At 41.6% G+C, this 14,537-nt stretch overlaps 1 protein-coding gene across 43 annotated transcripts in view; it reads left to right on the top strand.

The window, feature by feature from the left end:
• Window positions 1–14,537, top strand: part of PTPRD (protein tyrosine phosphatase receptor type D) — a 1,143,290-nt gene that overhangs the window by 1,061,249 nt on the left and 67,504 nt on the right. For all 43 annotated transcript variants that reach the window (XM_083592691.1, XM_083592680.1, XM_083592685.1 and 40 more), the window contains one exon: window positions 3,725–3,848. In XM_083592691.1, coding sequence (XP_083448817.1) covers window positions 3,725–3,848 — 124 coding nt within the window. The remainder of the gene's footprint in view (window positions 1–3,724; window positions 3,849–14,537) is intronic.

Raw genomic sequence — 14,537 nt, 5'->3', positions numbered from 1 at the left:
GTGCTTGCAGCAGCTCTGATACACACCTTTGGGAGCGACACATGAACAGGTGCCCTTCTGTTCTTTGCAGCACTGGGGACACCTTTTTGCCCACACATGTGGAGCTTTTTCTGGCTTTAATAAGAATGAGGACGCCCCCGAGAGAATGCTCTGTGTGCACAATGGAACCCCAGGGAGCTTTAAATTGCTTCAATTACAGCTTATCTTTTTGGTGGTGTGCCAAGAGGCAACTGCTGTTATTAAGGTACAGCTGTACCTTACCTTTAATCTGCAGTGAATATCTGCTAGGTGTTAAATGCAGCCTATCTCCAGCATAATATGGGTCAGAAGGGACCTAGCCTGCAGTATCTTGTAAGAAACAAAAAGACAGAACGCCCGTGTGCAGGAAGGACATTTTATGAAAGATTTCTGACTTGAGATGCTTGTGTTTGTCTAACTGTGGCTGTGCTAATTAAAAAGTGTGGGCTGGAAAACCAGCCCTAGAAAACTGAATGCTTCATTTGTTTCTGGAGAACATGGAGATACAGGAAAGAATAAACAGAACAATTGCTGTACTGCCTGGTTTGAAGGAAGCTGGTCCTCAGGTATGGAAGCAGTACATAAAAAATACAAGCAGCTGAAAATGACACTTTGCACAGTACGAAAAACAGAACTTTGTTGTTGATTTTGGTAAATCACTGAAGCTTCAGATAATATGAAGGGCTGCCATTTTCTGCACTTTCTTCCACACTGGGAGAGCCAGTGTGGTGTAGTGGTTAAGAGTGGTGGACTTGTAATCTGGTGAACCGGGTTCGCGTCTCTGCTCCTCCACATGCAGCTGCTGGGTGACTTTGGGCTAGTCACACTTCTCTGAAGTCTCTCAGCCCCACTCACCTCACAGAGTGTTTGTTGTGGGGGAGGAAGGGAAAGGAGAATGTTAGCCGCTTTGAGATTCCTTAGGGTAGTGGTGAAGTGGGATATCAAATCCAAACTCTTCTTCTTCTTCGCTTATTTCTAGTTAAAAATAAGATGTTAAGCTTTTGCTTCATAACATTGGCCTCACATAACTGAGTCAGATGAGTAAAACTTACATCTTAGTAAGAGTGTTTCGGGATGTTGCCTAAGAAGTTTTCACAATACTCCCCAATGTTTGAAATCATTTCCTCAGCAACATGTGAATAAGTCCCCCTCTATGTCCAAATAATATCCCGACTGATTATTTTTTTAGGAGGTGGGGAACTATAGAGTACCCTCAGAAGGGCTTTTTGTCCCTTTCTAATGTTTGATTAAATAGCTATTTCACTATATGCAGACACTGGGGTGGGGTGGAAGCATCACTGTGTGAAAATAGTGGCAAAATGGGCTACCCAAACTCCCCCATCTCCTTGCAGTCCACAACCAATCTCAGTTTGCTGCCTCTGCTGCTGCTGGCAGAGAAGATGGGGAAAGCCACCCTGTGCTGTGACATACTTCCTTCAGTTCATGGTGTGGAGTTCATGGTTGTAAAGACTTTCCCTTCTCCATTCATTCTCTCCTCCAGGAAGTGGAGGCAGGTTCTTGGGATTGGAGTGGTTAGTAACAGATTGAGGAGTGTGCGAGTTTGGAACAATTGGTGAGAAGATGGGGCAGAGGCAGTTTGGGGCAAACAGTTGGGGGGATGGGGATGGGCAAGGAAGGGCAGGTCAGGATGACTGTGGGGGCTGACTGGGGTGGACTAAGCTGTGAGGGAAGCGAGGTGAGACATGAAGGATGAGGGTTTCACAAGAGATGGAGGGTAGGAAGGACTAGAAAGCAATTCGAGTAGGGCAGCAGCCCCTAGTACTACTCTTATCAGTGTAGGTGTAGTCCTAGGTACTGGATGAATAATAATAATAATAATAATAATAATAATAATAATAATAATAATAATATTTATACCCCTCTCATCTGTCTGGGTTTCCCCAGCCACTATGGGCAGCTTCCAACAAAAGATTAAAAGTACATTAAAACATCAGTCATTAAAAACTTCCCTAAACTTGCTATCAGGATCTACCATCTCTGTCCCTCATCATCTCTATGTCCTCATCTTCATCCAATTTTGGCTGTGGAGCAGATAGCAGTATGTGGCACAGCACCATGTATTGCTTCCATTGCATTGTACTGAGTCTCCTATGCAGTCCTGTCTTACTAATATGAATCTTAGCAGGAGACAGGGTAAAATATAACCAGAATTGGAAAAAGAAATGTGCAGAATGAAAGGGGACTAAAGGGGAAGCTACGTGTTACAGCACAGCTGTACATGACATTAGCCCCTGCTCTCCTTCAAAGCATCTTCAGGGTGATTTGCACTTTAAAGTGAACACAGGCCTGAATTAGTGCCAGAAGTCGCCCCAAAGACCTTGGAAAATATGATGCCTCTTCCATTTTAACCGCTCTTCCAAAATTGCTTGCAAGCCGTCCTGTATTAGATCAGCATCAGATTTAAGGGGGTGCGGGCAGTTCCACTGCACAAAGCACCAAGCTGAGGGGCGAATAATAATAATAATAATAATAATAATAATAATAATAATAATAATAATAATACCTATATGGAGTGCTTTCTTCTGGGAGTACGCATACCCCTAAACCTTTTGTGAATCTAAGTTTGGCCTCCTTGAGGGGCAGTATTTCAGTATGAGTAGGAAAATGAGAGCACCCCTAAAAAAGTATTTTAGGGAAAAAAGCACTGCCTATATATATATATATATATATATATATATATATATATGTATGTATGTATATATTGACTGTGTCAGACTAGCACAGCTACCTACCTGAATCTTGTACCATAACGAGTTGTTGTGAAAATGAGACATATTTGGAGTGGGGCACCAAATTTTGTCCTCACTCAGGGTACCACATTACCGCAGTCCACCCCGATTAGATCATTGTGGACCAGCAATGCTCAGCCTCCACAAGGAAGTGTGTTCTACAGCTCAGTTGCTGGTATGGATGAGCTGCTTTCTACATATGCTTAAATTCACCATGTACAAGCCAACCAGCTGTTGGGATGAGATTTCTGCAGAAACGTCTTTCCCTTGGGAGCATCAGGAATTTCAATTGATGATCTTTGGTTAGATACTTTAGAGCCTACCCTCAGAACAAGGGGTTTCTGGCAGCACTAATGAAGTCTCTTTTCCCTTGCAAATGTACAGAGGCCACAGGCGTTCTATAGAGAAAACCCCCAGTTCTATGGTTGCCATAGCTAAATCTACTTGAGCCTTTCATTATTCTTCCTCCGTTTTATTATTATAACCTCTTCACATCTCTCTCTCGCACAACAACAACAACAGAATAGGTTTTTCTCTTGTTTTGTGTGAGAACAGATAGAGTATCTTGCAAGGCCAGCAGTTAAATGTGATTGTCAATAAGGGCTTGCCCACACTTGCACTTGTCTTGTGCTTTCTAAGCACAAGTTTTCCGCTTTTCCCTGGAGAAACCCGCCCTTTGAACATTGATTCAGAGCAATCTGCCCCAAACCCAGTTGGCATTCTGATTCTGCGGGTTTCTCTAGGGTAAAGCGGTGAGACAAGCAGACATCCAGTTGTGCCCTAAGTACCAGTATGACAAACTGCAGTGGAATAAGACCCACAGTTAAGTCCTTTGAGCTATGCAATACATGTGAACCTTTTATAAAAGGTAAGTATTTCCAAAATAAAAATAGTTCTTCAGCTAATAATAACTATCCCTTCTCTCTCTCTCTCTCTCTCTCTCTCTCTCTCTCAAGTCAATTGACCCAGGGCAGCAATTCACATGGGAACACTCTAACCTGGAAGTAAATAAACCAAAGAATAGATACGCGAATGTCATCGCTTATGACCATTCTCGAGTTCTCCAATCAGCAATAGAAGGTAAGGTGAAAATGGAACCAAGCAAACCTTCAGACATTGTATATTAAAAGCAGCTCATCTTCCACAGGATCAAACTCGGCTAAAATTCAGAGCTTTGAAATCCACATACTGATATTTTGTTATATTTCATTTTGAAGTGCTTAAACGCATGAAAGAGTTCCTTACTTAATATGCAATTAAAATACATGGTACATTGATGTAGTTCTTTTACCCAGCAGTAACAAAAAGAGCTAAAGGTATGTGCAAATTTGTGATGTGGGTGTCAGGGATGTGTGTGTGTGTGTGTGTGTGTGTGTGAAAAAGCAGACGCCTCGTGGAAGATTTTTTCCCCTGCAGTGATAATGTGTGAACCAGAAAGAACAGTGTTTTGCTTTCTGATCTACCTCAGAGACGCTGGGTCTTCCTAAAAGCATTACATAACAAAATAAATTGAGCAAACGTCTCTTGCAAGTTACTAATAGATACCATCTGAACTGCAACTGTTTGTGTTATATTATGGGATGTGGTATGCTATAAACTGTTGCAGGGGGAGCGAGACATATCTCTTGGTTTTGTAAAGTTTTCACACATTCATGAAAGGTCTTGGACTAATCCCTTACATTTCAGGTTGGGGGTCTGGGAGTAAGTTCTTGAAAGGCTGGCTTTGACCAAAGTCAAAGGCTTTGACTTTGAAATAAGTTGTTTTTTATACTCTTAGTTCCATTAAAGGAAATCCAGAGATCATCTTTTGTGGTACATTCATAGCTCAGCGGCAGAGCACATTGTTTTATGCATGAGATTTGAGATCATATCCCCAATATTACTAGTTAAGGGATCTCAGGGAAGAGAGCTTGATGTAGAGCCACTATATACAACCTTGGAGGACTGGATTAAAAATCACTTGGGCAACTCTAGGTAGATCTACTGGGCAGCTCTTCAGAGAGACCTTGTTCACAGGTAGCTTAACATGTTTACATGTTGCTTACTCTGGTTCATTAACGAGGCCTTGCTAACACATAAGCAAGCATGTGGGTTCTCAGAATGAAAATCACATCATCTTCACTCCTCTCCAGGTCTTCCTGCTGCCACAATACCTGCAGCTAAGCCAGACAAAGCCAAAGCAAGAAAAAACTTTGGCGAGACAACCCACAAGCCCAGGTCCATGTAGTTCAGCAGCAGGAGGACTGGATAATGAATAATAACAATTGTTCTTGTTCTTATTATTTGTACCCCACCCATCTGACTAGGTTGCCCCAGCCACACTGGGTAGCTTCTAGCATATGCCAAAACATAATAAAACATTTAAAAACTTCCATATACAGGGCTTCCTTTAGATGTCTTCTAAAATAAATAAATAAATAAATAAATAAATAAATAAATAAATAAATAAATAAATAAAATTTATACCCAGCCACTCCGGGCGGCTCTCAGCAGAATATTAAAAACATGATAAAACTTCAAACATTAAAAACTTCCCTAAACAGGGCTGCTTTCAGATGTCTTTTTAACATCAGATAGTTGTTTATTTCCTTGACATCTGATGGGGAGGGCATTCCACAGGGTGGGCACCACTACCGAGAAGGCCCTCTTCCTGGTTCCCTTAACTTCTTGCAGTGAGGGAACTGCCAGAAGGCCCTCGGAGCTGGACCTTAGTGTCAGGGCAGAACGATGGGGATGGAGACACTCCTTCAGTACACTGGGCCAAGGCCGTTTTGAGCTTTAAAGGTCAGCACCAACACTTTGATCTGTGCCTGGAAAGGTACTGGGAGCCAATGTAGGTTTTTCAGGACCACTGTTACATGATCTCAGCGGCCACTCCCAGCCATGAAGCAGCCATGATTTTTTCTGTTGCCAATCACACACTTGCTTCTTTTTGGCTTCGTGTTGTGTGTGAACCAGGCCAACATGCAGGTAGAAGCTAACACTGTGTTTAAGTGTGTTGAAGTCATAGTGAAACAAAAAAAAAAAAAAAAGAACTTGAAAGGATTTAGTGCACATGGAGTATTTAATTCTTGTGGCGTGGTGGTAGTGTTGGTAACTATTTTAAAATGGTGACCTTCAACCACAGCTGAGTTTACAGAGGTCTTAATTGCTTTTACTCCTCTACCAAGCACGACTTACAATCCAAATTGTCTAGATGAGGCAGTCCTAATTATCAGAAAACACGACCATTTGGCACATTAGAAATTGATCCATGGACGGATTCCTCCAAAGGCCACCCCACTATTAACTGCTCCCTCGGCTAAAAGATGCTGCTTTTAGGCATAAGGAGATGCTTCTGTCAGGAGGTCCTACACATGAGTAGGAGTCTGGTAGAGACACATGCCCGATTGGCATGTTCTCTTCCTCCTGGTCAGTCGTTTGGGAGATTCAAACTCTTTCTCCAGAGCTAACATCACAGCAACTGATACCTTAAGGCACCAGCACACTTCAAGATCAGCGGAGTACAATATATGCAGTCAGCGTACAGACTCAGCAGCACAACATTTGGCTAAACTACGTTTATTTACATATACAGTGGTACCTCGCGTTAAGTACTTAATTCGTTCCGGAGGTCCGTACTTAACCTGAAACTGTTCTTAACCTGAAGCACCACTTTAGCTAATGGAGCCTCCTGCTGCTGCCGTGCCACCGGAGCATGATTTCTGATCTCATCCTGAAGCAAAGTTCTTAACCTGAAGCACTATTTTTGGGTTAGCGGAGTCTGTAACCTGAAGCGTATGTAACCTGAAGCGTATGTAACCCGAGGTACCACTGTACACATTTGGAGCATTGTAACTGAGCTCCTTCCTCTTCAGCATCAGACAGCAAAGAGAAAGAACAAAAGGACAAACGTCCTACATCATGGAAACACAGTCATACAAACATCCTGTCTCCATCACTTCCCACAATGTGGAATGAAAACATACACCGTCATGTGATAAAAACAATCCCATGACTGCAGCATGGGAAAAGAATCCTAACAGTTTCAACTAGTTTGGTTATTTGCACAGGAGCTTATAGCTCCTTCCTCCCTCATATATAACATGCTAAATTGTATGACACTTAATCTTTTCTTAGATAAGCCGCATCTGATACCCCAAACAAGCAGTCGCGGGACGGAGCAATGACTGTGTTTATAAGTGTAATCAATTCTCCAGTGTGCTATGCGAAGCTAAGTGAATGCTTTCTGAAGGAAAACACAACCCCACTATTGAGCCTACATCTCTGCCTAATTTTTTGCAGCTGCATTTCGGAGGCTTTGATAGCAGACAGCTTTTTCCCAAATATATTAGAAAATTTAAATGATTGCCTTGGAAAAAAATTTGCATGTAATAATCTGCTTACATTTGTTCCACCTGTAAGGCAATTTACATGATATTGACTGCATTTTAGCTGTGTCAGTTATGTTCCCTCATATCAGGCTTCCCAGCCCAAATGTCACTTCACATGTATATTAATTAGAGATTTGGATATCCAAAAAAGAAAAAAAGAACCTCTTTTCTTAACAAAGTGTGTGGGCTTTGCGCTCTCAGCCCCCTGAAAAGAAGTGAATTGTTTCCTTATTAGGGAAATTCATGGGCATTGTTGAGCCTGTTCTGCTTTTCTTCATTGTTTTTGCTTCTGTGGAATAGAGATACAGGCCAAAGAACATCCCATGCTAAAACAATCAATTTTTTTTTTTCTGGAAAGAGATCTGAGTAAGCAGTAAAGCCAAGTTTGAAAGGGCTACCAGATTCAATGTGTGTGAACCAAGAACTTCCTTGGTAAACAAACAAACAAACAAACAAACAAACAAAACCCAAGCAACTTTCTGTGCAAGAAACAAAGTTCAGTCAATGGCATAAGAAAGAGAAAATGTAGAGCTTTAATCGAATCAGAGCTCCTGTTAAGTGCAGTGCAATGTTTTGTTCTTTCCAGAGACCCAAACCTGAACTAGAAAATGTCATATTATTTTACTTTATTCCACTTGTAAGAGGAGAAAATATGTATTATGAAAATTAAAATGCTGCCTAGTAAACATACAGGGGGTCCTGACAGGGGTACAGGGCTGCATTTTTATTTCATCTGTGCACTGCCCAAGCTGCTAATTTGCAAAATAATTTTTATACAATGACACCATCTTGGGTTGATTTATGATGACACACCTTTTAAATGCTTTGATGCACGTTGAGACTGACATTAAAGCATGCCCTTGACTAAGTTTGAAATGTGAATTGTGCCAGGAAGTTCTTAGTCCAGATTTTTTTTAAAAAAAATGACTCTTCATCTTCTTTGAATATTGGGGAAAACTATATAAGAATTAAATTTGTTAACAGGCACTCTCAGCTTGTCCCATTGATTGAAGCTAGCGGTAGGGTGTATTCATCATGCAGCAATTGCCACATCAGCTGATGAGAAACAGCCATCACAGATCAGAGAGAGTTTTCATGTTTTGCAACCAGGGCCAGATTTAGGTTTGATGAGGCCCTAAGCTACTGAAGGTAATGGGGCCCTTTATATGTCCAGCTGTCCTTTGTCAACAACAAATTGTCACTTTTTTGTGTTGAATATATGCTATATGGTAATTTATGGACCTAAAGCCATTTACACAGGTTGCCATGCAGCCAGTCCACGCAGAATGTAGGCACCCTATATATAGAAATGAGCAAACCAGTGATATTTTAGGGAGCAGGCTAGCAGGCAGGTCCCATTACTTACATCATAGGAGCCTACACAACACAAAACACTGTATGTAGGTTTTATTTTTATTTGTTTTTCATCTTATATTTTGGAAATGTACATCCAGTTTTTTCCCTTTATTTTTTTGGGGGCCCCCAAGAGAGTGGGGCCCTAAGCTACAGCTTGTTTAGCTTATACATAAATCTGACACTGTTTGCGACATTACATCCAGCTCAATACTTTGTCACTGGAAACATTCATCTGCCTGGCCTAAAATGTTGAGCAACTAGGGATAAAATTGACACAATCCATTTGGTTATTTCTCAACCTTCTATCTGATTCTTTCTCCAAGATGTTCAGAGTAGTGTAACCCATTTTATTTTCACAAGAAGAGTGTGTGACTGGCCCAAGTTCTCCCACTGAGGTCCTTGTGCAGAGATTTGAACTCAGGTCTCCCCTTTTCAAATGTCTGACTACTTTGCCCTACACACTTTCAACCATATTTTTAACTCTGAATTGACGTCGAGCCATATCCATTTTTGGCACTTGATTTCAGAAATAAATTTAACTGCTTTTCATTTTGCTCCCCTTTTAGAGTGCAGCTTTTGCAAGAATGTTATTCAAAATATATCCGTCTTCTTGTATTTCTAAGAATTTTAAAACAGTGGGTTGTAATGCCATATTTAAGTGGAATGTCTTTCCCAAGCTTAGAGACTTTATTGCCAGGCTCTAAAGAAACAGCAAACATTCCAAATATGAAAATAAAAATGCTGCCTAGCATTACATTTATTTCACAGCTGTATTTGTTTTGGGGTTACTATAGAAACTAGTGCTTTGATGTTGTTATGAGATTTAGGTTTTTGTGTTGTTGTTGTTTTTTTAAAAAAGGAACTTAGCCAAATATATTGAACTCCAGAATGCATATTTCAGTGCATTTATTTTGTCCTTCCAAGGATTTTCCTTAAAAAAAAAAAGTTCTCTGTAAAATGCTTCATTAAAAAGCATTTGGAATTAGCTGGCTCTGAGTGAACCCAATTTTATTCTGCTCCAGTGTGATAGAGTACAGGAGTAGCCAATGGGGTGCCCTTCAGAAGTTGTTGGGCTCCCAACTCCCATCAGCCCCAGCCAGTGTGGCCAATGGGCAGGAATTATGGGAGTTGTAGTCCAATAACACATGGAATGTACGAACTTGGCTACCCCTGATATGGTGGGTAGGTTTAGGAGACCTAGGTGGCCTTGGACGTGCCACTGTCCCTCATCCAAACCTCCCTCTCACAGAATTGTTACAAGGTGAAAATGGACAAACCCCATCAATGCCCCTGCTCTTCTTCTTCTTCTTCTTCTTCTTCTTCTTCTTCTTCTTCTTCTTCTTCTTCTTCTTCTTCTCTCCCCTCCTCCTCCTCCTCCTTCTTCCAGGAAAGACAGGATACAGATGTGATAATTTTGAGTTTGTAGGGTGTGTAATGGTCCTATGAATTGCCTGCTAACTGCCCACCTGTCCATTTCCTGTCCCCACCCCAAATGAATTCAGTTTTCCTTTGCAGAATCCCTTACAACTTCATACTCTTCTCTTTCCAGTACTTAGTGATCATCAACTTGCACAACTCCTTGTGCATGCAATTCTTCAAATGCCCTTATTTTGTTATTTAAAGGGCTTGCCCTTGGCACAGTTTTTCTACTGAGTTTTTGCTTGCAGTTGGGTTTTATGATAGGTGTGTGTATGCTTGCCATGGCGACTTTAAATTCTACTAATCTCCTTACCAGCATATATCTTGTTGCAAGCTTATCTTATACACACACAAAAAAATTATATCTGCTTTAGTTCTTTTCCACTTAGTAAACGCAACTTCATTGTTTCCCACCAAAACTACATCTTCATTCCTTTTGTTCATTCGCCTGTTTTCCGAAGGTTATTGTTTACAAGCGCTATGAAGCTTAATCCTATTACTTCAAACTCTCTTTTAAAATATTCTTTAATTGCACATTTCTTAGAAGAGCATCTCCCAAGCAAAGGTTTATGGTTTAATTTGTCTTAAATAGGGAGATTGTGCAGTACTTAGCCTTTGTCAAGGCTTGAAACAATTTCACGATGCGATTTCAGTCTGCAAATAAAGTGTGAAGTCTAATTAAAGCTTTTTAAGATGACAAGTTTCTTCACTGAATCAAAGGAAGAATGCTGAGGTCTGCATTACCAGGCCTGTTGCGTAGCTCTTGTTTCATTTACCTTTGTACATACAGAATGTTCAGCTTGTTTTAGTGCCTCTTTTGTACTGCTCATGAAAGCGGTCTCGTAGTAAATCAGAAATAACAGCAAGAGAGTTTCTTACACCCCCAATCCCTTGTAAAGAACTGGTACTAAGGAATCATTCTGTTGCATTGTTTTTCGTTATCAGTTGAGTATGTCTCTATCTGCATACATAGACTGTAGCTGGAGGATGGTTGGAAAGGATAAGAGAGAGGGGTGTACACACACGTTTGTGTTTGTCTAGATATTGTTACACGCAACCCCAATCTCTCACTGTTGAGAGACTCTCCTCCACCTCGCCCACATTCCAGCAGCTGCTACAAGCTACCCAAAGGAGGAGGCCAGCAGTGGCGGCCATGGAGATACATTGGGGTGCTCCTTAACTGCCACATCTGTCACCACCACCATCTCATCCTCCTCCCAGAGGTGTAGGGGGGGCACTGGCAAGGGAAATAGGACCATTCCAGGATCAAATTAGAAGCCGGGATAGCTTTTTTAATTCCAGGACTGCCCTGGAAAACTGGGGCACTTGGAGGGCATGGGAATAAAATACTAAATAGAAGAAAGCAGGCGGCAGAGGGCCTTCTTGGTAGTGGCACCCGCCCTGTGGATCTCCCTCTCATCAGATCTCAAGGAAATAAACAACTCTCTGACTTTTAGAAGACATCTGAAGACAGCCTTGTATAGGGAAGTTTTAATGTGTGGTGTTCACTGTGTTTGATCCTTTAATTTGCTCGAAGCTGACCAGAGTGGCTGGGGCAACCCAGTCACATGGATGGCTGTAGTTGATTGATTGATTGATTGATTGATTGATTTTCAAATAGGCCTCTCAAGCAGCATCAAGGGTTTAAGCAGTAAGAGCACACACTGGACCTCTGAGAGGGAAAAGATGTCACACCCAGGCATTCCTTGTCCACATATATCTAGGCTCTGGGAGTTGCTAGAGTTTTCTGTCTCTATCACAGGGATGTACATAAAAGCAGAACCCCTAGGGAAATTAATCTGGATCTGCTTGAAGCCACTTGGTAGCAAACGTGTGTTTGTTGTGTGTAGTTAAACACCTCCCTGAGAACAAAGGCCTAATATTCTTTTGATTTCATTCCATGATTGAGAAAAGAATGATATGATGTTTGCATGGTTCCTGGCCATGGGATTCTGTTATGCTACTAGATGCTTATTCTTTTAATTATTTCACAGCCAAATCTAGGACATGTTTCATTGGCGCACACTCTGTACATAATATGCTGGGCAAAACTCAAGGTCTGGTTTCACTAATGCTGTAAATAGAGATTTATTTGGTTCTCATTAGTGTGAACTCGAGAGCAAATTTGGCCCATTGTCCCTCTTCCGACCCGTGCTTAAAAAAAAAAGCTGGCTGCTGAAATGACTGACATCTCTGACTGTTCTACGCAAATTTAAATAATGATGGCAGTTGTTGCTGTGCTTGTGGGTTAAAAACGCCTCAAGCTATGGAGCTAACAAAGATTTGCAGAATTTCAATAAATTGCCTGAACTCTTTGATTGTTTTTGTACTATTAGTTGTGACACAGTATTGCCAGGGGCTTTTTCCTGCCACCCCCAAGCATGGCAAGAGGACCCTAAGAAGCAATCCCACATTTATATTTATTCTCAGGCAGCCGTCATTTCATTTTTCTCTCTGTTTGCCTGCTATTGCAAGAGTACTTTGCAGAGATTTTAAATGACAAGGGTTTTCCATGAGTACCAATCCCATCCCCAAGAACATAGATTATAAACGTAGTAGTCTTTAGTTGTGATTCAGAAGTGTATATGTGTGTTGTTAAAATGCACACATACTAAGCTTCAGCCAGATTGCTGCATCGTGTGGCTTGAAAGCATTCCGATATTATGGTGGCTGACTGGACAAGCCATCATTCATGCACCATCTCTACTAATGCTAGGTTTACACAAGCAACAATCTACACAGGCTTCATAAGAACAGCTACTCTAGAAGTCAGTCTCCAACAGAGGCCAACAGTAGGTCCAGCTCCAAGGCCCTTCTGGCGGTTCTCTAGCTGCGAGAAGTGAGGTTACAGGGAACCAGGCAGAGGGCCTTCTCAGTGGTGACACCTGCCCTGTGGAATGCCCTCCCACCAGAAGTCAAAGAGAAGAACAAGTCCCAGACTTTTAGAAGACATCTGAAGGCAGTCCTGTTAGTTTTATAGTGTTTTTAATCATCCGCTGGGAGCTGCCAAGAGTGGCTGGGGAGGCCCCGCCAGATGGGCGAGGTATAAGTAATAAATTGTTGTTGTTGTTGTTATGTGGGTCATGGATGAAAAGATGGGGCCTGGAAAGGGAAGTAGCTAAAGCAAAGGATTACTCCCCCAACAGAGGCAAAATACCTGATGAGACCATCCACTGACCAAGGTGTAGTTACTTAACAGAATTATCAAATTGTATCATTGGAATATTTTGCCCAAACCCACGACCCTGAGATTAAGAGTCTCATGCTCTACCAACTGAGCGATCTCTTTGGAAATCAAAGATCTGGAAATTTTCAGGTTATCTTCGGATCAGGGAAATCTAAATTCAGAGGGGGGAATGTGTGAGATCCTAGTTCTTTGCAGTGGAAGTCTTCTGGTTATGCAGAATGAATGAGAGCACAGGCAACTTTGAATCTGAGTTGTTATACTCTGATGCTAGACAAGCCCGTGATATAATGAAAGCTAAAATCGTGCAAGGCCTTGTCATCGTATTCAGCATGTAAAAACATTTGTTGTCCTTGTATTGAGAGGCTATTCAGCTCGAGGATTACGGTTTTGGTTCACTAGCCCTAAACTTGTTGAATGATTTGTTGAATTGAGGAAAGGCTGTGACTGATTTTTGACTCCAACCTTGATTAAAATAATATGAGGCTGATCTTCGATGTGGCATTGGCAGTGTGTTCCCTTGCTGATAATGCTGGAACATCGGTTCTTGTGGCTAGAAACCAGCCTCCCCAGAAGATCTATTGGCACCATTGTGCACAGAAAGATGGGAGTGGGATTCCACCCCCTGGTTTTTGTTATGTTGTTCTTTGTTTTATTTCCAGGGCTTTTCTTTGTGAAATAATATGTGCTTTGCAGAACAATACCAGACATTTGTAAATGTTGTTCTAATTTATGCGGGAAAATGTTTCTATTATACATACCCGGTCCACATCTTTCAAATATAATACCCACTAGGTATAGATTTCTCATGTTGGCCTCATTTCCCCTCTCATCTCCTTTGTGCAGAAGTGTTTTATCATCTTTGATAAATAGAGGGTGTGTGGCATTGTGCCCAGCTGGTGTTATTTTCTGAATCATTAACTCATACTTCCACATTCAGGAAATTCATGAAAACCTTCTCATTTAACCAGAAATGCTGTGAACCCCAAATTCTCTGCTTTATAATAAACTGTTCCTCTATCAGGCTTAGTGTAGAGCTTACAAATTAGGTCCTCTCTAAGCTGAATAACTACCATGTTTTCAGTGTATGATCCTCAGGGTAGTTTGCAACAGAAATAAATCATCACTTTCCCCAGATCTGTGGGGCTCAGCTTAGCTCAGCAGAAGTAGTTACCCTTAGCACTTTCTTAGCACTTAGCTGGGGAGCCAGTGTGGTGTAGTGGTTAAGAGCGGTGGACTCGTAATCTGGTGAACCGGGTTCGCTTCCCCGCTCCTCCACATGCAGCTGCTGGGTGACCTTGGGCCAGTCACATTTCTCTGAAGTCTCTCAGCCCCACTCACCTCACAGAGTGTTTGTTGTGGGGGAGGAAGGGAAAGGAGAATGTTAGCCACTTTGAGACTCCTTTGGGTAGTGATAAAGCGGGATATCAATTCCAA

The sequence above is a fragment of the Podarcis filfolensis genome (genome assembly GCF_964270895.1).
Source record: "Podarcis filfolensis genome assembly, chromosome: 17".
In the NCBI taxonomy this organism is placed as follows: domain Eukaryota; kingdom Metazoa; phylum Chordata; class Lepidosauria; order Squamata; family Lacertidae; genus Podarcis; species Podarcis filfolensis.
This window is presented reverse-complemented; position numbering and strand designations above follow the sequence as displayed.